Source organism: Saccopteryx bilineata, chromosome 1 (genome assembly GCF_036850765.1).
Source record: "Saccopteryx bilineata isolate mSacBil1 chromosome 1, mSacBil1_pri_phased_curated, whole genome shotgun sequence".
Classification (NCBI taxonomy): Eukaryota; Metazoa; Chordata; class Mammalia; order Chiroptera; family Emballonuridae; genus Saccopteryx; species Saccopteryx bilineata.
Window position 1 is genome coordinate 247755248 of NC_089490.1, and position 24200 is coordinate 247779447.

At 42.7% G+C, this 24200-nt stretch overlaps 2 protein-coding genes and 1 non-coding gene across 7 annotated transcripts in view; 1 reads left to right on the plus strand and 2 right to left on the minus strand.

Annotated features, from left to right (window-relative positions):
• Window positions 1–1149: 1149 nt before the first annotated feature.
• On the minus strand, window positions 1150–1225 carry TRNAP-AGG (transfer RNA proline (anticodon AGG)). Its single transcript has one exon. It is a non-coding gene; the product is annotated as a tRNA-Pro (tRNA).
• Window positions 1226–2757: 1532 nt separating this feature from the next.
• Window positions 2758–24200, plus strand: part of NNT (nicotinamide nucleotide transhydrogenase) — a 108048-nt gene continuing 86605 nt past the window's right edge. Inside the window, exons 1-6 of one of the 5 annotated variants that reach the window (XM_066240625.1) lie at window positions 2758–2778; window positions 7274–7477; window positions 12305–12534; window positions 15196–15413; window positions 19468–19555; window positions 22730–22818. In XM_066240625.1, the coding sequence (XP_066096722.1) occupies window positions 7327–7477; window positions 12305–12534; window positions 15196–15413; window positions 19468–19555; window positions 22730–22818 (776 nt within the window). In that variant the 5' untranslated portion in view covers window positions 2758–2778; window positions 7274–7326. The other 4 variants (XM_066240623.1, XM_066240622.1, XM_066240621.1 and 1 more) reach the window with 4 other exon arrangements.
• Window positions 2899–3960, minus strand: LOC136319494 (proline-rich protein 36-like). Its single transcript, XM_066252739.1, has 2 exons — window positions 3497–3960; window positions 2899–3454 (listed from the first exon to the last, which is right to left on the minus strand). Exons 1-2 carry the CDS (start codon window positions 3958–3960, stop codon window positions 2899–2901), a joined length of 1020 nt encoding a protein of 339 aa, XP_066108836.1.

The window sequence follows — 24200 nt, forward strand, 5'->3', positions numbered from 1 at the left end:
CAGCTTGAGTGTGGGATCATAGACATGAATACATGGTCACTGGCTTGAGCAAGGGGTCATTGGCTTGGCTGGAGTCCCTCTTGGTCAAGGTACATATGAGAAAGCAATCAATGAACAACTAAGGTGCCACAACTATTAGTTGATGTTTTTCATCTCTCCTTCCTGTCTGTCCCTCTTTCTCTTTCTCCTTCCCTCTCTCTCTCTCACAAAACAAAACAAACAAAATCAGTTAAATTAGGTATCCAATCATAGAAAACTTGCACATATGTGAGAGTTACGGTGTGGTGGTTGGGAAAATCAAGGAAGAAGGAGCAGACAGAACGGACAAACCCTCACAACTTAGTGGGGATATAACATTTTTGCAAAAATTTTGTACATAATAGGGGCTAAAATTCACAAGCAATTAACTTACAAACACTTGCAACTTAGTCTAATTTTCTTTGAGGACTTCTATGAGTATATTGTAGTTACTATGCAGGAGTTTAAGGCCTAAAACAGAACCTTCCAAGTGACAAATGTTTTCATCTGGAACAATGGCACCCAAATAATGTTGGATTAATGAGCCGAATGAATTTTAAAAATTACCATGTACTTACTATTTAACAAAACAAGTGAAAAGTTGTACATCATCTTTGGATTTGTTCTCATGTGGTATAATCAAAAGTAAGTCAAATTAAATAACCCATTGAGAAATGTTCAGTCTTAGAACTGCTGATGGTTGGGATCGATAATTCTTTGCTGTAAAGGGCTGTCCTGTCTAATGTAGAGTGTCTGGTTACCTCCAGAGGCAGATTTTTTTTTAATTTTTTAATTTTTATTTATTTATTTATTTATTTTGCATTTTTCTGAAGCTAGAAACAGGGAGAGACAGTCAAGTCAGACAGACTCCCGCATGCACCCGACCGGGATCCACCTGGCACGCCCACCAGGGGCTACGCTCTGCCCACCAGGGGGCGATGCTCTGCCCATCCTGGGCGTCGCCATGTTGCGACCAGAGCCACTCTAGCGCCTGAGGCAGAGGCCACAGAGCCATCCCCAGCGCCCGGGCCATCTTTGCTCCAATGGAGTCCTGGCTGCGGGAGAGGAAGAGAGAGACAGAGAGGAAGGCGCGGTGGAGGGGTGGAGAAGCAAATGGGCACTTCTCCTGTGTGCCCTGGCTGGGAATCGAACCCGGGTCCTCCGCACCCTAGGCCGACGCTCTACTGCTGAGCCAACTGGCCAGGGCTAGAGGCAGATTTAACGGCAGGTGCACAGGGCTCGGACCCTGGGCCCGACTTCTGAAGGGCCCCTCAAAACCCCAACTTTATAGTTTTTTCTAATGACACCAAGTTTGGTTTCATATGTGCAATTTTAACATTAACAGTACATAATATTTTTATTTATTTAAAAATATGGTTAACATGCATTTTCATTTTTCCTGTCTCTGTCTTTTTTTAAGGGGCCCAATATTTTCTTCTTCACCCGGGGCCTCAACTGACCTTAATCTGCCTCTGTTTACCTCCCCTTTCTAGTTATGACCACCAAATTGTCTCCAGACACCATGGGACAAAATTGTCCCCAGCTGGGAACCACTGAGTTTTAAGTCTAGAAAAGAAAAGACGCAAACCCCAGACATACACATATTTTAAAATGAGAGCTTAGTCCCCCACCCCTGTTATTTTATTAAGATATAATTGACACACAGCACTGTATATGTTTAAGGTATATAATAACATAGTGATGAGACCAATCACTCCTGACTCATCGTACCTGCACTACCTTGAACCTGTCCCTATGGTTGCACTTCTCACGGTTTGTTATTATTTTAAAACACCTGGCTGCGTTTTCTTGTCTGTGAATTCTTCTAGGACAGGGACAATGTTTTACCTTTTCTGGGTGGCAGTGAGAGTCCATTAGTTGAGTGACCTTCGTGCCTGTTAAACACAAGAAATGTTCTCAAAATAAGGGTTTCTCTGACATTTATTTCTTTTTAAGAATATGGAATATCTGTTTTAGATTCATAATTTGTTTACTCATCTTACATATTTCAAAGCAGTGATTTTCAACCCTTTCATCTCACAGCACACTAACTAATCATTAAACGTCTACAGCACGCCAAAACATATATACTTTTGCCTATCTGAAAAAAAAAACAGGCATAATTTTGACTCATTCACACTGGACAGCCATCGTTGTGTTAGCTGTTGTCACTTTTTTATTCGATAATCTAAGAAGAGGTCAGTGCCCCTGACTAAACAGTCAGGTATTGCATGTTTTGAAATCCTTGCTGTGCCACAGTGTGGTCTTGCAGCACGTGGGTTGCAAACCGCTGAGTTAAAGTGGAAAGCAGTGACCTACCTCCAGGATGATTCGGCTTTGTGTCAATGAGCCATTTTATACTCTATATTTCATTCCCCCTACTTTTTAATTAGAAGACATCTGCAGACTAAGTAACAGAACTACGGGCAAAGAACAACAAAGTTAATATGTTTTGGAGTCCTTTAATAGTTTTGTTGAAATCAGCCTAGGGTAGGTCAGGCCACTTAACATGCACCAAGGGCACTCTCCAACCTCTGGGTATTAATACTAACATTGGCAAACGGCTTTCTCTGAGAGACAAGTGTCCATATGTGTGTTAATTTCCGGGCCCTGGTATCTTTCCCAGGAACTTTTAACTCGCAATCTCTCTGGCCAGAATGGGCAAACAACGCCTCCATTCCCGCCCTCACCACCCCCTGGCTTCCTTCCCACTTTCTTTTTGGTCCTCCCGTTACAGAGATTCTGATTTTTCCTAGAGCGGTAAGGAAAGTCAGGTACCCAGAATGGAGTTATATTATCCTCTTATTTGTTCTGGTGGGACACTAGAGAGGAAATCACACTTTGTAACTGGCTCTCTGGGGAGTCAGATCAAACGTAGCCTTAAAAACTCCAACTCCTGGGGTTGGCAGCGGGTTTGATTGACAAGTACGGGCCCAGGGAAAGCGCGGAGGCGGGGCGGGGGGCCGCAGGGGCGAGCTGAGACAAAGAGGTTTCGGCTGCCACCGAGGACAGAGCGGGGTCCTTTGGAGAGCCTGGCCTGGGCACTGAGAGGGGGCATTGGTGAGGGCGCTTTGCAGTTCGGACAGAGGGCAGGCGGGCAGGCGGGTGGCTGGCGGAGAGGGCCGGGCGAGAGGCCGGGTGGACGGGGAGGGGGCATGGGGCCAGGGTGGGGGCTGCGTCGCCGTCACGTGGCTGCCGCTGCCGGGTTGGGGCTGTTCTTCCGGGTTGGAGGCTCAGCTGCGCGGGGCCCGAGCCCGGGGCAGCCAGCGCCGCGTCCCCTCGCGGTCCCCTGAACAATCCCCGCGACAGCCCGGCCGCCCAGCGAGGTGAGCGTGGCGGCGCGGGCGCGCGCCTAGGGCGCAGCTGGGGCAGGGACGCCGCTGGGGTCGGCGCGCGGGGCTCGCGGCGACAATCGGGGCCCCGCGGGGAAGGAGACCTGTCAAGGAGAAGTGGGCGGGGTCGGCTGGGACCCTGTCACCCGCCGGCCCGCGGCTTGGGCGGGGAAGGAGAGCAGTGCCTGCGGGGCTCCCTCTCTTGCTGGGTCGGTGGATTAGGGAACTGGGTCCCGGCAGAGAGCAGGACGCGAGGCGGCAGCTGTGCAGGTACAGGTCTTGGGGTCTTGGGGGGGGGGGAGCAACGGTAGGGGTTGTACGGGATCATTTCGGCCCACGAGATGGGAGGAGGATGGGTGGTCATAGAGGACTCTCGGTAGGGGTGCACCAAGAGAGGTGGCAGTTGGACGCTCTGAAACTGTGTTGGGACCGTGACGGGATTCAGTGTGGGTGATTGGCTGGAGACATAGGAGGTGGCGAAGGAAAGTTGTGTCTGTCGGCGCGGACTGGTGGTGGTCCAGGCAGACCTTTGAGAGTGGGTCCGGGCTGGCGAGGGGGGAAGAGTCGGCAAGGGGCAGGGGAGGATTCGAACTTGGGGGCGGAATGACATTAGACAGCCTCGGCCAATGGGCTTCTGGAGAAGGTTATAAATAGCGGTCTCGAACCGATGCCAGCCGGTAGCAGTTAGTTGCCTAGCAAGTTACCGTGAGTTTGGGCGAAGTCACGCTGCCTGCCACTCTAAACTTCTGTAGGGTATTGCGTCCTTGGTTGGTCGCTTTAAAGGCACGGCTTGTTTACGCGTGCAGGCGTCCTTTATTCGCCCTGTGATGCTGGGCAGTCCTTAAGTGATCTGTTTTAAGGACTCTTGTAAGGACAGGCTCTATTCGAACAGGTAGGGCTCGCGTGGCGATTTTTATTAAAATGCGCCCCCTTTCTCCATCACTCCCCTGTAACTTGCAAACCTAGGCCTTTTTTTGTTTGCTTGTTTGTTTTTTATTGAATGGGCAATTTAAGATTACTTTCTTATCAGCAAGTGTGCCCAGGTTGCTTACTTTTGCTGATGGAATTAGTTTTCCACAAGGCTACACAGCATTTCATTTTCAAACCAAATTTCCTGAAACTCCATAGATACCCAGGCTACAGGTTGCCTAGTCCGGGTTATTCAGGGATTCCGTCAAAAAGTACTTGTTGATTTCCTCTATTTTGTGCAGAGCACTGAGCCAGAGTTAATACCAGAGTGAATAATACTAGCCATAGAGATATTGTATCCTTTTATTTCTCACAAGCCTACAAGGTAGGTGCTATTATATTTCCATTTTAAAGATGAGGAAATGGGGGACTAAGATGTTAAGCAACTGACTTGCCAAGGTCACACAGCCAATATATTATGGAGTGGGGCTTCCAGTCCACAGTCATACTGTATAGCCTCTCTGCTGTCTTCTCAGGTGCTTGCCCTCAAGGATTTTAGTATCTGTTAGGGGAGACAGTTACCCAAACAGCTTACATTAAAGAGCCATCTGAATACTGTGCTACCCCCCCCCCCCCCCATTTTGAATTGTTTTCCCCTCGTTGCTTGTAAGCCATATAAGCACATGGATAATAAAACAGCAGAGAGCTTTAAAGTAAAGATAACGGGAAATGTAACAATTACGATGGAATACTGTCTTTTAGTAACAAGTAGCAGCCTATGATAACATGGTTCAAATATTCTCTAAATGTCTTTCAGGGTCATTTGTTTTTGATTTAGGCAAAGTGATAGGGACTACTCTTGACAATAAATTGCTCTTGACCACTGACTATGCTGTGTGTTCATAAGTCGAATCAAGTGGAATTTTGGGATAAGTTGACCTCTGAGGGCTTTGGCCCTATTGATGACTGATACCAGGGGTTCTGCTTAACATTTAGTTACCATTTTCCAAGTAGGCAGCTCAAAGTTTCCAGACTCCAGGCCATGAAGTAGGACTTCAGCTTTAAAGCACTACGAAATCTCATCCATCATGAAGTTTCTAAAGCCTAGCAGGCTCTTTCCTGCGCTCCTTTTATGGAGGAGCAGACCGAGGCACAGATCCAGGTCAAACAGCAAGTGACAGACTTAGACAATACTCAGGCTCTTTCATAGCTAGCTTTGTGTTTTTCATGGGTGCGGTCTGGGTAAGCCTTGTCAGCCCCAGAGGATGGTGGTTGTTGGGGAGCTGGGGTGAGTGGGAAGATTAGGAGAGGACTAGATCATTGCTAATGGTTGCGCAAAGTCTCCCTCAAGGCAAGAATTATCTTTTATATATCTTTGTATTCCCCTTGGTTCTTGGCATAGATTTGAGGAATGTTAGATTGAGTGGCTGAGGATTGAACTCATTTGCTCTCCATGCTCAGCCATAAATAGCTGTAGAAGTGACTTACAAATGAATGAATGAGGAGAGTATTTCTGGGGCTCAGGAACGCTTTAGGACTGAAATGAAATGATGTATATGGAAACATTTTGAAAATATAAAACTCTCTATTCAAATGCAAAGAGTTATTCATATACATTTTTGATTACTTGCCTGAACCCATCTTGCATGCTCCCTCTGCCTTAGCTCTCATTCATATTGCTCTCTCCATCTCAAATGCCTTCCCTTTTGATTCTTATGGGAGGACATAATCTCCTTTGATCCCTCCAAGAACCTTGGACTCGCCTTACTCTGCTTTGTAGTGTTATTGTTGATTTTTCTTATCTTTGAGCCATGAGACCCATTCTACTTTGATTGTTCAGGTGCTCCTCGTGGCTGTGCCTCTGAGACTCAGCCCTCGGTACATGGTTGTTGAATTAAAGGGCATCTTAACAATCAGCATCACCTGGCCTGAGGATTTCCATTCTCAGTGTTGCTTTCCGGTATTTGCAGGAAGTTGCAGCAGCAGCTGTGGAATTAAAAACGAGCCAGGCCCTTCTTCCTCTGCAGGCTGGAAGAATGTTTGTGGAGTCTGCTGGGATTGGGTCCTGGGCTCTGCAGGGGCCCACGTGATGGGCGGGAGTGTAAGGGCACAATTGATGGGGTCAGCTTGACTGGTAGAGTTCTAGGTCCTCTGCTTTCCAATTTGAAAGGAAAGAAAGGAAGGATGGGGAACATTGGGAATGCTGGGAATGATGTGGGGGACTTCCGTGAATCCCTGGGGATCTGCTATGGAGCAGTGGAGGTAGCCACTGAAACCTAGGTCAGTAACAGCAGAGGTCAATGACACTTCCCCGAGCCTGGTTAGAGCTGGCAAGAAGTGGCCACTTGTGAGGACCACCGACAGAAGAGCCCCTACTCACATCCTAATCTGCAAGCACAAACTGGATTTTTTCTGTTTTTTTTTTTTTTATTGGAGCCATATCCTGTGCATGTTTGATTTTCGTGGCAGATGTGAGTCTTGTGCTCATTTGGTGTCAGGTCGAGGGTTCTCACAGGGTGAGCATCCTGCTATACTGAATAGGATGCTGTGTTTTATTTATGTGCAGCATGGCGTCTAAACAAGTTACTACTTCACTACACAGTATTTTAGACAATTTAGGGGACATTCAAGGGTAACTTTGATTATACGCAACTTTTCCTGAACATGCTGTCTTAGAAATAACTTTCATGGTAAGATGGGATGGACTTTATAGCAATTTTCTTTTTTTAACTTTCTAGCTACGTTAAGGATCAAGTAGACTTATGTCATCGAGGCTCCGAATTGAATAGTGAGTTTATAGCTACAATTTAAGTGGGAAAATGAATTTTGAGTTTTAAACACCTGAATTGGAAACAAACTTTTGAAGCATCTTTTGTTATTCAAAGATTTGGCAAAGACATTTATTGTAGATGCCTGCATGTCATGTCACCGTTCTATTCCAAACCCTTTGGATTAGTATGTTTTTATGTTTTTGCTGTTCCAAAGACAAAATATTTTATTCTCCTTTCTCTTAGTGATTTAGCTTCAAGAAAATTGGGGATTTGGAAAGTTGGGAACTCGTACAAACATGGCGAACCTGCTGAAGACGGTGGTGACCGGCTGTTCGTGCCCTTTACTTAGCAATTTGGGATCCTGTAAGGTTCTGCCTGGGAAGAAGGAGTTTTTACGAACATTTCATACTCATCAGGCGCTGTGGTGTAAATCCCCTGCAAAATCAGGTAAATTTTCACTTCTTTGTTTGTGCAGCAAGCCCTCAAGTCATGGGAGCTAATAGATCCCCTGGTGTGATTATAAAAGGAAAAGTTATGCAGTTTTACAGCTTCGTGCTTGTGAGTGGTCATTTTAAATAAAAAGACCCAGTGGGTACTTTCTTACTTTTTCCACATATAGAAGTTCCAGATTGTCAGTACAAATGGAGAAGAAAAGATAATGGAAAAAGGAAAAGGATAACCAGTGGAGTTGAACCCTGGAAAGCACCGTTTCATAGTAACCACTCCTCTTAAATAGTGTTTCTCTTTCCTAGTTGGCACTGGAGAACTGTGTGGCTCATCTGTGCTCAAGAATTAGAAACTAGGCCCTGGCTGGTTAGCTCAGCGGTAGAGTGTCAGCCCAGTGTGTGGAAGTTCTGGGTTCGATTCCTGGTCAGGGCACACAGGAGAAGCACCCATATGCTTGTCCACCCTTCCCCTTCTCCTTCCTCTCTGTCTCTCTCTTCCCCTCCTGAAGCCAAGGCTCCATTGGAGCAAAGTTGGCCCGGATGCTGAGGATGGCTTCATGGCCTCCGCCTCAGGCTCTAGAATGGCTCCAGCCACAAGGGAGCACTGCCCCAGATGGGCAGAGCATCGCCTCCTGGTGGTCATGCTGGGTGGATTCCGGTTGGGCCCATGCGGGAGTCTGTCTCTCTGCCGCCCCGCTTCTCACTTCAGAAAAAAAAAAAAAAAAAAGAGGAACTAAGTGTATGAATTCATCTGTATGGCAGCTTCATCTCAGTTGCCTGGGTCAGAAACCTTGGAGTCACCCTAGATCCTCAGGTCAGCTCTACCTTGTATCGAGAATCTGTCCTCTTCTGACTGTCACCATTGTGATCATTCATGGTCCAAGCCACCATCATCTGTCAGTGATCTTTGAAATGATCTCTACAATGTCTACCTCTCTCCCCCTTGAGTCTGTTCTGTATATGACAGTGAGAATAATCTTTAAAATGAAAGAACATGTCACTCTTCCACTCAGAATTTGCCACGCGCTCCCTAGCTTATACAGAGTAGGAGCTGAGGCCTTTCCGTGGTCCACAAGCCATGCCTGGCCAGAGCTTAGACCTGAGGCCATAGATAGCTGAAGGGGAAACTTGGACAGTGAGTCTTTTATTCCAACTCAAAGTGGCATTCAGTTTCTAAGGTGGAGGAACAGGAGGGGCTTCTGGGACAACCAGTCTTCGCCACATAAAATAATGCCCTTTCACATCAAAATTTGTAGGATAGCTTGTGCATCAAGGACCCTTGAACTCCTAGACTTTCTGAATCCTCCTGTCTGCCTTTAATAGATTTCACAGCCTCTTTTCTTTTTTTTTTTTTTTCTTCTTTTTTGTATTTTTCTGAAGTGGAAACGGGGAGAGACAGTCAGACAGACCCCCGCATGCGCCCAACCGGGATCCACCTGGCACGCCCACCAGGGGTGACGCTCTGCCCACCAGGGGGCGATGCTCTGCCCCTCCAGGGCGTCGCTCTGTTGCAACCAGAGCCACTCTAGTGCCTGGGGCAGAGGCCAAGGAGCCATCCCCAGCGCCTGGGCCATCTTTGCTCCAATGGAGCCTTGGCTGCGGGAGGGGAAGAGAGAGACAGAGAGTAAGGGGGGGGGTGGAGAAGCAAATGGGCGCCTCTCCTATGTGCCCTGGCCGGGAATCGAACCCGGGTCCCCCGCACGCCAGGCCGACGCTCTACCGCTGAGCCAACCGGCCAGGGCCCATAGCCTCTTTTCTTGTTCTCACATGACAAGTCACCATCGGCAGGGGCCTGCCCCTGAGAGTCCTCAACTTGATCTTCAGAGTTTTAAAACAAAGTTTTCTAGCCAGCTATCCAGTGTGATAAAATTGTATATAAAATAAAAGTAAGTGCATTGAGGACATGGTAGCTGTCCTTCTGAGTACATGCACAGACATCAAGACCTCTATGTTGGTTATGTATAAGACTTTACTTATTTTTTGTTTAATTTCTGATTCTGGACTGTTTAAAAGATAAGGATTTTATTTTTTTAATAAAAATCACAATTTGATTATCATATCGAAAAGCATGAAAAGCAATTCGTCAGTGTTTATATTTTCTCAACTTTTAAACTTTATTAATTTCTCTTTTTTTTTTTACAGTTGCTTTATTCAAATAATGAGCCAAACGGGGTCTACATGTTGTATTTGCTTGCTGTGTCTTAAGATCTCTTTTAATCTATATATTCTCCTCCTCTTTTTTTCTTTTTAATTTATTTGTTGAAGAATTTAGATGTTGTCTTGTAGAATTTCTCACAATCTAGGTGTGCCGGACTGAATTCCCTCGGCATTATTCAACCAGTTTCTCTGTACCTTGTATTTTCTGTAACAGTTAGCTGGGTCTAGAGGCTGGATCAGAGTCAGGTTTGATTATTTTTGGCAAGAATACTTCCTAGGAGCCAGCCGCCATGTGTGTTCTATTGCGTTATATCAAGAAGGGTAGTCCGAGAGCATAGATGTCATCAGTGTGATTGATCACTGGTGAAGTTCCTGCCAGTTTCTCACTCCAAGGCTATAGAAGCCATTTGAACAGTGATTATTAACTAAATGCACGTGTTCAGCAAGAGTTTTAAATTAGTGATACTCTATCATGCTATCATTGTTTATTAGCTAGAATTTTTCTATTAAAAAAATAAACTTCCCCTCTGTTATTTAGTTACTCTGAGCTAGTACTAGAAAGGTGGGATAAATGTTTGATCCCTCCCCCCCCATGATTTACTGGTTTTGCTAATGATCAGTTGCTATGTGTCCATTCCAGCTGCAACAAAGGATTATACTCTTACTGGCTTCCTACAACACAGATTTATTGCCATATACTTCCGGAAGCCAGAGTCTGCAATGGCTCCCACTGGGCTAAATCGAGGTGCCGGCAGGGCTGTGTTCCATCGGGAGGTCCTTGGGGAGAGTCTGTGTCCTTGCTTCGTCCAGTTTCTGGACTCTGCCTGCACTTCTTGGTTTATGGCCATGTCCTCCATCTTCAAAGCCAACAGCATAGCATTTTCAGATTACTCGTTGACTTTGACTCTTCTGTCCCCTTTTTTCACACATAAGAACCTTTGTGATTACATTGAGCCCACCCTGCAAATTCAGGATAATCTCCCTATTTCAAGATCATCTGATTAGCAACCTTAATTTTATCTGCAACCTTAGTTCTTCTTTGCCATGTATAGTAATATGGTCACAGGTTCTGAAGATTATGACATGGATATCTTTGGGAGACCACACATTTCTTCTTCCAAAGTTGACCAATGAAGCTTTTACAAAACACTTATTTTTTTGAGTGTCATGATGAACACATGGATTTTAACATCCTTGGATGTGATTTCAATTGTCTTTGATATCTTCGTTGAGCTATGGTATATGGGGCTTAGATAATCAGTGATTGTTAGATAAGTGAACTCTAGATAAGCATATGTGATTTAACTTTTCACATCAGTCCAAAATATTTGCCAGCTTTTTATTATTTCCCTCTCCTTCAAGTGTAGTGTAAGATTCAGCATATATTTGCCTTGAGTTTACTTTCCATTACTACTGTTTTAGTGGGGTGGGATCTAAGACTGTGTTTAACTGCAGATATGTTTAGGTTAACATAAGCTCTCTAAGATCTTAATAAGTTACTTCATAGAACCAATTTGATTTGTTTTTTATTATATATATTCAGAGTTATGTTGCTGGATTTTCTGAACTTTAATAAAACTTAAATAGAAGCAAATTCTTTTTATTAAAACAAAATCCGTTTATACCCACTGGTTGATTAAAAGAACAGAAGAAACTAATGTACTTCAGGTGAAGCTGGTCTAAACCGTGTATAAATACTTTAAGTCTGTATTGTACAGCTGTTTTGAGTTGCTAGGAATAGAATCACATCAGGTTATATTTTATGACGAGTGCTTATTGTAAGGACTCTTGGGAAGTATGGGAGCCCAGGAAATGCTTCATCTCCTTGGAGAAGTGGGATGTTACTCTGGATTCACAGCTCTGACCCATCTCCTCCATGTGCATCCCCGCTGCTGATGCACCTACAACTGCTGCCTGCTGACCTCCCGCTGGTTAGCCTGTGACTGTGCTTACCGATCGCTGCTGTGCTGTTCTACTCTGTCTTTTCTGTGGGTCTCCCTTCAGACTCCCTGAGGGAGAACCTGATGGGGTTTGTAGCAGCTGGCCAACAGAGAGTCACCCCTAGCAACGCTCCTGTGTGAGTCACTCGGAAGCTGCTGGTTTTTTTCACGGATGGCCTGTAGATCGTTATCATTGACCCAGCTGCTGATCTCTGGTCTAATTAGTTGCGGCTAAGAATGTAAGGTCTCAGGATAGATCACTTGGAAATCTATGCGATATTGCCGCAGTATTGTCAGGAAGATGACCTTGGGTGTCTAACATAGGAATGTTCTTCAAAACAGTTCATTACTCCTCTGTCTTTTTTAAAAGTTAGAACAAAGAGACCATCGATCCAAGAGAGCTAATGTGACGAGTGGAGCCAGCATGTTGAGTGGTCTCTCATCCCATTTCTTTGTAAGAATAAACTAAGCTAGTTCTGTGCCTTGAAGAGAGCCATTTTTTTAAAATAAAATGTTTAGAATTTTCAGGAGAGTAGGCCTACAAACTTTTCTATTTATTAAAAAAAAGGTAAAGGTCAAAGAATTATCATTCTGAATTGGGAACCTCATTTTGAACACGGACTTGTATGTATAGTCTATTTCGAGCAGATTTCCTGTATCTATTTTCTCAACTCAGTTATTGAAGCCCTGTGGGTTTTTTTTTTCTTTTCTTTTTTTGGCTTTGTTTGTAGGCATTCCATATAAGCAACTGACTGTTGGGGTCCCCAAGGAAATTTTCCAAAATGAGAGGAGAGTGGCACTGTCCCCCGCTGGCGTTCAGGCCTTGGTCAAGCAGGGTTTCAACGTCATCGTGGAGTCTGGTGCTGGCGAAGCTTCCAAGTTCTCAGATGATCACTACAGAGCAGCAGGTGCCCAGATCCAAGGAACCAAGGAAGTGCTGGCCTCTGATTTGGTGGTCAAAGTAATTATTCCTTTCCCTTCCTCTTGTTGTGGCATGCTGACTTCAAAATCTTTTCGTAGAAAAATTAACTGACTCTGTATATTGTTACCACTTTTCTTATTTTCAAATGATGGCTTTTTCTCAAAGAAACAATTGCATGTTGTGACTGTTCTTCATGTTCAGGCCATGTGATCTGTGTTGAACCATGAGAAGAAAAAAAAAGTGATCTGCTTTGCATTTGCTATGTGGAAATTCCCTTTTAATTGGCTAGGGGAAATTTGCACTCCATGGTTCCTATGTACCCAGAATGCCCACAGGTGAGTATTTAACTGCCACTAAAATAGAAAGAAATCATGGAACTCCTCCTGGGACTGAATGTACAGTGATCTTCTGGAGGAACAGTGGTTTTAAATGACATCAGTGCTATTTTTAGAAAGGGCAGGACTGTTCTGGAGAAAGCAGCATTGGGCTGAGTGGCGAGTAGCCTGTCTTAATAAAAGGTCTCAATGTGTAATAGAAATCTATATGCCAAAGAACTTGAGCAGGGGATTGGAAGTAAAAAATCACACAGGGAAAGGAAGAGAGACAGTATCACACGTCTAGCATAGGTAATTATTAGAGTTGAACATTAATTTCAATCCCAAGCCTTCTGCAATCAAGGCAGACAGGTTAGTATGGATTTTATAAGCATAGTTATCAGGTTAAAATACACTCCTTACTTTTTTGGGGAAAGATCAGCCTTTTTATGTGCTAACTTCTCAGGAATCAATCACTCTTTTTTTTTTTTTTTTTTTTACAGGGACAGAGAGACAGTCAGAGAGAGGGATATACAGGGTCAGACAGACAGGAATGGAGAGAGATGAGAAGCATCAATCACCAGTTTTTCGTTGCGAGATCTTAGTTATTCATTGATTGCTTTCTCATATGTGCCTTGACCATGGGCCTTTAGCAACTGAATAACCCCTTGCTCGAGCCAGCGACCTTGGGTCCAAGCTGGTGAGCTTTTTTGCTCAAACCAGATGAACCTACGCTCAAGCTGGCGACCTCGGGGTCTCGAACCTGGGTCCTCTGCATCCTAGTCCAATGCTCTATCCACTGCGCCACCACCTGGTCAGGCACTTTTTCTTTTTCTTTTTCTTTTTTTAACATAAATAAAGTCTACTGATTATCTTAATAGGGTTGTAAATAGTAGTTCTTAAAGAAGACACAATCACATTTTTTTTCTTTTTTCAATCTTTAAAATTAATTTTTAGTGTGAGAGAAACATCAGTTTGTTGTTCCACTCATTTATGTATGCACTGGTGGAGCTTGTATGTGCCCTGACTCAGGATTGAACCTGCAATGTTGGCATGTCAGAATGATGCTCTAGGTCAGGGCATACATGCATTTTTTTCTATAGAACATTAATAGTAAAATTTGTTAAAGTATTTAGGTGTACAGATAACTGGGTGACATAACTTGGTTGAGTAAAAGAGCTTAGGAAAAATAAAAAATCAGTATAACCCAATCCAATGTATGTTTTAAGGATCAACACTTTTTGAGCTCTCACAAAAAAAGGCTCAGAAGGATGCACATAAGATTTGGAAATGACCTATTCCCTTTTTAGAGTTTTATAATGTGTGTGGGTATGTTAAAAGGCACTGGGAAATTGTAATATAGAAACTTTATACTTGCATTAATAAACTACTTGACTCTGGGTCCACTCTTTTGAGTCAAGCTTGTTACTATTGTGAGGAATTTAAGTAATCTAAAAACAACAACAACAACAAACCTTCAAGGAGACATTCTATTGGCTTAACTCACTCAGATGCCAACAATCTTGGCTGAGCATTCTACAGGGGCCAGTAGAATCAATTCAAAGTTGTCCTCTTAATTTTTATTAAGTCTATACTATCGATTCTCACTGAGGAAAGATAGATCTTGTCAGAGAGCCTTAATTATTAAGATCAGAACCTGGAATCACACGCATCCCCAGCACAACAACTGAAGTGGAAGTAACAGATAAAGGGGACTCAGAGGTAAGCTGAGATGAAATGTTACGAAGTTCAAGCATCGACCCTGTGTTTGTTTATGGTCCCTTTTAGAACTTAAGTCCCAGGGTGGGTTTTCCTATGCTTACTTGCCTAAAAGCACTACTGGGAACTGGGAGATAAATTTTCTGAAGATTGATTTTAAACTTGGGTATAAAACACATTTTCAAATACTTTAAAAATGGAATTTAAAAAATTTTGCCTTAAAATGCAGACATTTGGAACTTTCAAGCAAGTGGAGTGTGTATTCATTGGCTGACTTGACACTTCTTAAAATAGCAGAGTTTATTGTAGCTTTTTGCTTAAACCCAGTTCAGCCAACCTACTCCTTTGATTGTGTTCATCTATAAATACTCATCTGAAATTTTAAGGTGATGTATATCTATACACATGACCAGGAGATTTTAGTGTATAATATTCTTAACTTCTCAACACTCCAGATGTCTGTACTTGTCAAAATTGGCAAGAATGGAATCTTTGGATACATGACCACAACTTCCTGTGTATTCTGCTGCCTCTCAATCCTACCAGAGTGATAGGATTTGGGAAGATAGGTTTGGGAGGACAGGTAGATCCTGCATATTTTTTTCTACTGCTCCCTAGTTCATGGTCAGACTTCACGATTAATTGGTGACTTCACTTTTTTCCTCAGGTGCGAGCCCCCATGGTTAACACAACATTAAATGTCCACGAAGCTGAACTCTTAAAGACATCGGGAACACTGATTAGTTTTATTTACCCAGCCCAAAATCCAGACTTACTAGATAAACTTTCCCAAAGGAAAACGACGGTTTTGGCAATGGACCAGGTACCGAGAGTCACAATTGCTCAGGGATATGACGCGCTAAGCTCCATGGCCAACATTGCTGGGTAGGTTCTTTTCTGTGTCAGGTGAACAGGAGAACAGTGGTCTTACAGAAACATGCTCACTGGGCCCTTCTCCCTTAGAGTGATTTTACTTGTCATAATTGTTGGAGATTGTAGCCTTTGAGTGTGCATGTAAATTATTTTTAAGACTTATGTTTCACATTCAGGAGATAGGAAATGGTTCTTTTTTATTTTTCATAGTAAAAGTGCATTTATTTTTTACTTTTTATTATGAAATTGTTGCAAGACCAGTACAAACAACTCATATATTCTTTACATAGATTTTCCAACTGTTATCATTTTACTTGTTTGCTTTATCAGTCTATCCCAATACGTAGACATTATTTTTTAATGAACTGTTTGAGAGTAAATTGCAGATATGCTGCTCCTTACATCTAAATATTTCAGTGCATGTATATATATTCCCTATGAACTAGTACATTCTTACAAATCATAGTGCAATGATCAAAACCAGGGATTTAACATTGAGAGAATACTCTTATCTACAAATTTTATTTGAATTTCATCAATCATTCTGATAATAAGGAAATGGTTCTTTATGTTTGTCCTCCGTTGTACTAATCATCATGGGTGGGAGGCGAGTAGTTTTTCCTTCCGGTTTATTTGTGTGAGGAATTTACTGTATTTTGTAAATTGTTGAAATTGCTGAGTTTTGTTTCCAGTTTTACTGAGATATAATTGACATACAACATTGTATAAGTTTAAGGTATAAATATAGTGATTTGATACATGTATATATTGTGAAATGATTACCATGATAAGCTTAGCTAACATACATTGCTGTTTTTATAGGTCAAAAATGATTGGCTATGTTGGCTAAGACCATGCCTATCAGCATGCCTATCAGCTGAGTCATCATTTTAGTTAGGCTTTGCCTCAGTAAATTCATAAAATATTTAAGGAATAGGGGAAATGTCTGCACTTGAAGAAATTTTACCTGATGTCAAAACTGTGTTGCTAACTGAAGGCTAACTATTGTAATTTTTGCTCCATAAGACGCACGTGACCATAAGGCACACCTAGGGTTTTAAGGAGGAAAATAAGAAAAAAAAATATTCTGAAGCAAATGGTATGTTAAAATATTTAATAAAATACCATATTTTTTGTTCCATAAGACACACAGGCATTTCCCCCTCAACTTTTGGGGGAAAAAAACTGCGTTTTAGGGAGTGAAAAATACTGTATGTCCTTAAACCTCTTTTCACTTGCCGCTCAGCACTAATGCGTTAGTTCCTGTTACCTGGAGTGGTGCCCTGTGGAGCATGGTCCTGGGGCCGTTCTGCCCAGAGGACCAGGGCTCTGACTTGGGGAAAATCTGGAAATAGGACGATGCTTATGAAACCAGTTCATCTAAGAAACCAGTTGAATTAGATTTGAAGCATGAAAGCTATTAGAAGTGAGAATTTGCTGATAATGAATGAGGTGCCAACAAATGAACATGTTTTTTTAAAAAAACAGTACTTGAGAAAAAGAATAAGCTGGATGCAGCCTGGCCCATGAGCTGTAAGTGTCCTCAGGTGTGTGTCTTAGGTGTGCCACACAGTCTCCTTTGGGTGTCGTGTCTGCCATTCACTTTGGACGTGAATGAGATGCAGTAAACAAAACTGTCAAGGTGAAAACACATTTTGTTGTCCTTAATGTATTATGGCAAATGGTTGGTGTAAAGATGTTTTTTGATATGTAAGTTATATGCCAAGGAACAAAATACATTTTTGCCATATTCATTTAGTTTGTAGAATGGTTAGGTTATGCATTGAGGGACTTAAACATTTATATATAGAAAATGTGCAATGTAAACTTTTAAGGGTACTGTGGATTTTGTGATGTGAAATGTACATTTGAGAAAGGTGATCATAATCAGTAGCCTCGAGACCAGTAGTTTTTAGCTGCAGAATCTTTTAAGCAAATGAAATATTGAGGCAAGAGAAGCAAATCCACTAAGAGCTGAGTGGTCTTAGCTGAATTGAGGGATGGAGGGTTTCTGGAAATATCTCTGTTCTCTGTCCCACCCACGATGGCCCCAGGGTTGGCAGGCATTTGAACCCTTGGGCATCCTTGGAACCAATTTAGAGAATCATTACTAATATCCTGAGCTTTTATATGCAAAGGGCATAGTGTGAGGTGAATCGTTTAGTGTACTTATCACACAACATATGATGAATCATTTCCTGCCTAAGTCACACACACACACACACACACACACACACACACACACACAGCCACACTACATTGAAGACACTGTCCTTTCAGTTCATTGACATTCGTTCTGAGCTTTGTGGCTCTCATCAAAAACAGGCCCACTTTTACCTTTTCTGCCACCATCAACGTTTTCTTGTACATTTCCTGTGTAATCAGCTTCATTTTTGTTATTTTTTTAGTCCAGCAACTGATATTTTAAAACATTAATTCAACATTAATTTCTTACCATGGCCTTTGAATCATACTCATGTTTGCTCTTTGCAAATTTCTATCACTGGATTCAGAAATAGACTAAGAAATCATGTACTCTCTAAAATATGATTTTCCTGCTTTTAATACTATTTAACTTAAAATAGTACATGCTTTTGCACTAATTATTATGTCAAATATTTTACAAAAATATGATCAAGGACAAGTTTTATTGTCAGCTAGCAGGTGGAGGTCATCATTAAATAGTTGCATTTATCATTTAAGATAGTCTTACAGGATGATAATGTGCAACAGTGCCTTTTGAGTATAAAATGGTATGAAAATGAGATTGGTGGAATGTGTTAAAAACATGCTGTTAAAGAAAAGATGGTATACTGTACTAGTTTTTTGTTGCATAGCATGTTTCTTTAGCTAAAAACACTGATATTTACCAAACGCTTATTTTGACAGTCTTTAGGTAAGTGTGTTACCTGAATTCTCTCATAGGCAATGCTTTTTTTTTTGTTTTAACAGAGACAGAGAGTCAGAGAGAGGGATAGATAGGGACAGACAGACAGGAACAGAGAGATGAGAAGCATCAATCATTAGTTTTTTGTTGTGGCACCTTAGTTGTTCATTGATTGCTTTCTCATATGTGCCTTGACCGTAGGGCCACAGGAGACCGAGTAACCCTTGCTCAAGCCAGCGACCTTGGGTCCAAGCTGGTGAGCTTTTTGCTCAAACCAGATGAGCCCATGCTCAAGCTGGCGACCTCAGGGTCTTGAACCTGGGTCCTCTGCATCCCAGTCTGATGTTCTATCCACTGCGCCACTACCTGGTCAGGCAGCAATGCTCTTTTTTTTGTCCTCACTTTATACACGAGGAAACCGAGGATTGGAGAATTAAAGATATTTATTTGCTCAAGGCCACAAAGCTAGTCATTGGTAGAATAGACTTGAACTAAGGTCACTCTGTCCCAAAAGCTCATGCTTTCAGACATTAGAGATCAAGGGAAATATTTTGTTTGTGTGGTTGTGTGTGTCTTTTTTTTTTTTTTTGTTCTGAGTTTGGAATTGGAATTTTAGTACGTACAAGCATATAGCTAATCTAATTTTTAAAATTTTCAAGTTTCCCTCCAGTTATATAAATACTATATAGTCACCAAAAAGAAAATTTGGACAATATAATAAACTAAAACAAAAATACCTATAGTACCAGCATCCCCTCCAAAATCATCATGAACATTTTCTTGTCTTTCCTTCATTCCTTTATTTATCACCACTGATCTTCTGCAGTATTTGTTATAAGAGAGGCCAAGGAGCATCATGGATAAGAACAGGCCTCTGAGGGCAGGATGCCGGGGTTTCCTAGCAGAGGGACTTGGGCAAGTTTCTTTATCTCTCTGTGTCTCAGTTTCCTCACCTGTAAAATGAAGATAATAATTGTGCCTATCTATACGATTGTTGTGAAGATTAAAGGCATAAGTATATGTATAACACTTCGAACTGTTTTTGATACATACTAGGTATTCTATAAAATGTTAGCTATCACTCTGACTATTAAAGTGTAGTTGATAACTTATGATGATTATTCATGTTACGGAATATTTTGTACATTTGTTTCTTTTCTTTTTTTTTTGTTTTTTAAGTTATAAAGCCGTTGTGCTAGCAGCGAATCATTTTGGACGGTTCTTCACTGGTCAGATCACAGCTGCCGGAAAAGTCCCTCCAGCTAAGGTAGGTAAAACTTTTAGTGTTCTTCCGTAATAGGAGTTAATTAAAGGCAAAGGTATGGACAGTGTTAAAAGACAGCCATTTTACCTTGTTTGCTGTGTGCTGACTTTGCACTGGGGACCACTGTGCCATGTACAGATAGACAGGGGAGCCTCAGAGCTGCTGAAGATTCCTTGAAAAAAAAGCAGTGCTGACATTTCTGGACATTCTAGTCTTTTTTCTGTTTGCAGCTTACTAATTTGAAGTTTTCAAGGGATTTTGGATGACTTCTGTGTGGCCTGTTTAATACTTTTTCTTTTTTGAAAGCTTCAAGATACCATTCAGTAAATTCTTGATTTCCCAATTATTGTGACATTTTGGCTCATTGGAAAGATTGCCTTGGTTGCCACACTTTATGTCAAATTTGGGTTAGGAGGACAGGAAATGGGAAATGGTGTAATCAGGGTACTTGGCAGGGGGTAGGGGTGCTGTTTCTTTCATCTAAATTGAAAGCAGAGAGGAGAGTTAGAGAGTGAGGATGGCTGGGTGAATGGGGACATTTCTCTGTGACCCCTCCATACTACATCCGCCAGATGACAATATCAGCACGTGGACTGGGTATGGGAAACCGGCCTTCAACTGCTGTCACTGGTGAGCGCACCCATGTGTAGGTATAGGCTTCCCTGGTGCTTTCTGCTTTCCAGTATGTGTCACAAACGCAGAGTTCTCTCACAAAATAAATCGCCTAGAAAAATTGGGGGGAGGGAGAGAAAAAGACAATAGCAGCTTTGAGAAAATGAGTTAATTGCTTTCAAAACAGTCCAGGTGGAGGAAATGGCAAGTGTTTGAAGCAGAAAGAGAGCATGTTCCTTTTGTAAGACGACATGGCTTTATTCTCCGGCCCTTCCTTCATCTACTCTGTGGGGTCTCCTATTTCTTGAGTGAGGATAGCTTGGCCTAATCCTGTGATTTTTACTTATTTTGTTTTATTTCACTGTTTTAGCAGTGTGGGGTTGGGTGGCTGCCTTGGAGGTCAGAGCCTGTTTGTTCCCTCTGGTCCTTTGTCCCTTCCTGTAGACTAGCCCCCCACCCCCCTACTATCCCCCTGCCCCCAAATCACCATTAGGAACAAGTCATAGGATTTTTGAAATGCTGCCCACGGGTCACTGGAGTGCAGTTCAACTAATCTAGTTTTTTATTTTTATTTTTTTAGAAAAAGAGCGACAGGGAGGGAGAGAGGGGGAGGAGAGAGATGAGAAGCGTCAACTTGAAGTTGCGTCACTTTAGTTGTTCGTTCATTGCTTCTCATATGTGCCTTGATGGAGGGGGTGGGAGGACTTATGCTGAGTCAGTGACCCCTTGCTCAATCCAGCGACCTTGGGCTCAAACCAGTGACCTTAGGATCATGTTGATGATCCTGCGCTCAAGTCAGTGACCTTGGGGTTTCACACCAGGGCCCTCAGAGTCACAGGCCAATGATCAATCTATAGCGCCACTGTGTGATCATGCTAGTGTAGTCTTCTTAAAGCTGAGGAAGGAGCATGATGGGTGGGTAGGAGCTTACAAACTTCTTTTATAAACTTTCTTTTTCTTTCTTTCTCTTTCTTTCTTTTCTTTCTTTCTTCCTTCCTTCCTTCCTTCCTTCCTTCCTTCCTTCCTTCCTTCCTTCCTTCCTTTCTTTCTTTCTTTCTTTCTTTCTTTCTTTCTTTCTTTCTTTCTTTCTTTCTTTCTTTCTTCTTTTTTCTTTCTTTTCCTCCCCCTCTCCCTCCTTCCCTCCCTCCTTTCTTTCTTTCTCTTTCTTTTTTCCTTCTTTCTTTCTTTCTTTTCCTCCCTCCCTCCCTCCTCTTTCTCTCTCTTCCTTCTTTCTTTCCTTCCTTCCTTCCTTCCTTCCTTCCTTCCTTCCTTCCTTCCTTTCTTGCTTTCTTGCTTTTTTTCTTTCTTTTCCTCCCTCCTTCTTTCCCTTTCTCCCTTCCTCCCTCCCTCCCTCCCTTCTTCCTTCTTTCCTTCCTTCCTTTCTTCCTTCTTTCTTTTTCTCCCTTCCTCTCTTCCTCTTTCCCTCTCTTCCTTCTACCCTTCCTCTCTTCATCCATCCCTTCCTCTCTCCTCTTCTCCCTCCCTCTCTTTCTCTTTACCTTTCTCCCTCCCTCCCTCCTTCCTTCTTCCCTTCTTCCCTTCTTCCCTTTCTCCTTGCCTCCTTTCCTTTCTTCCTTCCTTCCTTCCTTCCTTCCTTCCTTCCTTCCTTCCTTCCTTCAATTAACTGGGAAGCATACTAGGGCTTTTCTCTAAGGGCCTGTTCCACACTGGAGGCAACATTGATCTTATTTTGTTTCTTAGAAAGCGGAGGAGACTCTTGTTTCTGAGGAATTCTTTTCTTTCCTTGGCTTTGACCCTCCCATAGTTGGGGAGGTTAATTACATTGCTTGTATTTCAGGTACAATTCATTCGAGATGGTTCAAAATTAGGTGATCACCTGCTGTTCTTTTCAGAAGCATTTGAGCTCAAAAATTGGGGTTGGAATAGATATTTCAGTGAAGTTGTACCCATCTTTGAAATTTATTTTGATGTTTTATGAACCTAGTAAAACCTTAAAATTTATGAGGAGCATAGTAACTAGAATGCTGCTCCGGGAATGTTAGTAGAACAACATTAGAATGTTAGAAGAAGCTTTTATACCACGTGACAGAACTTGTTAACCTTTAGCATATGTGACACTGATCTTGCCGGGCGTAGCTTTTACACTGAGATGCTGATTGTCAGGCTATTTTTATTTTTAATTTTTAAATTTTTCTTTAGAGAGATGGGAAAGGGAGAGAGAGAGAGAGAGAGAGAGAGACAGAAACATTGATCTGTTTCTATATGTGCCCTGACCAGGGATTGAATTTACAACCTTGGCGGGTTGGGATGATGCACTCACCAACCGAGCTATCTGGCCAGGGCTGTCAGGCTGTTTTTAGTGAAGGTTGTTGGCTTTGCTAGCTGTGTTCCTTTGATCAATTTTAAAAAACAGTGGGCTTCAGGTAAAGAGTTGTCTACCGCTCAGTATGCTTGGTGACGTCTGATCATCACCGGCAGACCAGTCAGTTTACTACTGAGTGTTCACGGTGCACCGGGCAAGTGAGACTCATTGGCGGGTGGCTTTTCATGATGAATTGATAATGAACTTGACTGAAATCATCCCGGTTCTGCCTTCTATCCTAGATTCTGATCATTGGGGGTGGTGTTGCTGGGCTTGCCTCTGCAGGGGCAGCCAAGTCGATGGGGGCAATTGTCCGAGGCTTCGACACGAGGTGAGTGCTGCTCCAGTGCTTGCTGTCGGGGTAAACACACTTTGTTTTGGGGGCTTGTTATACTTTCTTTAGAATTTTATCTTTTTTTTTTTTTTTTTCTGAAGCTGGAAACAGGGAGAGACAGTCAGACAGACTCCCGCATGCGCCCCACCGGGATCAACCTGGCATGCCCACCAGGGGGCGACGCTCTGCCCACCAGGGGGCGATGCTCTGCCCCTCCGGGGCGTTGCTCTGTTGCGACCAGAGCCACTCTAGCACCTGAGGCAGAGGCCACAGAGCCATCCCCAGCGCCCGGGCCATCTTTGCTCCAATGGAGCCTTGGCTGCGGGAGGGGGAGAGAGAGACAGAGAGGAAGGAGAGGGGGAGGGATGGAGAAGCAGATGGGCGCTTCTCCTGTGTGCCCTGGCCGGGAATCGAACCCGGGTCCTCCGCACGCTAGGCCGACGCTCTACTGCTGAGCCAACCGGCCAGGGCTAGAATTTTATCATTTTAAGTGACATTGAAAACTGCTTTATAAGCTCTTTAAGTATACTGCTCATGAAAATTGGGGGATATTTCAAAATGAATATGAAGTAATAAAAAAAAAGCATTTGCTTCTTTTTTTTATTAAACAAGAGCATCAGAAAAACAAACAAGTCAAAGAAAGTTCAGTTATGTAAATGAGATACAAAACCAACCTTTATTTCATTGGTGAAAATACACTAGACAAAAGGCTGAAAGTCCTGGAGTATCTGCACGTTCCCTGATCCCTTCATTTTTGTGAGCAGTATTTCCACTTCTTCAAAGTTAACTTAAAGTGAAAAAAGTATATTTAGTGGAAAAAAATTTAAGGGCCATGACCCAGTACAGCAGACATAATTAAAAACAACAACAAACCCTCAGTTTAGTTTCTTACGTGGATGCGCAGTGGGACAGAAGATATCTCTGTCCCTCTGTCCTGAGTTTCTCTCATGTTGCTGCCCTGCGTCCTATTTCTGTTCAGAATGAGTTTGGCGTTAGGTGGGGCATGAATGAAGATGTGTGTGAATGTGAAGAAAGGGTATAGAAGACACCCTGGAAAATAGACTGTGTGTGTTAGACTGTGTGTGTGTGTGTGTGTGTGTGTGTGTGTGTAGTGCTCTGCACTGATTGGATAGAAGCAGATAGAGCTGATTGGGCAACAGCAGAGCCCTGAGGTGAAAGTACTTGGTTACATTCATTGTGTGTTTCTTTAAAGCAGATGAATTCACGTTTTCTTAGACTTTCATTAGAGAGAAGTTCAATTAAAATTGTTCTTCAAATCAGAAGGCACTAGATACTGGAGTTCTTAAGTGCTTATTAATGTTGTTATTTGTGTTCCAATTCTTTCTTGAGGTTGAAACATGTAGTTAGCATCAGCTGAG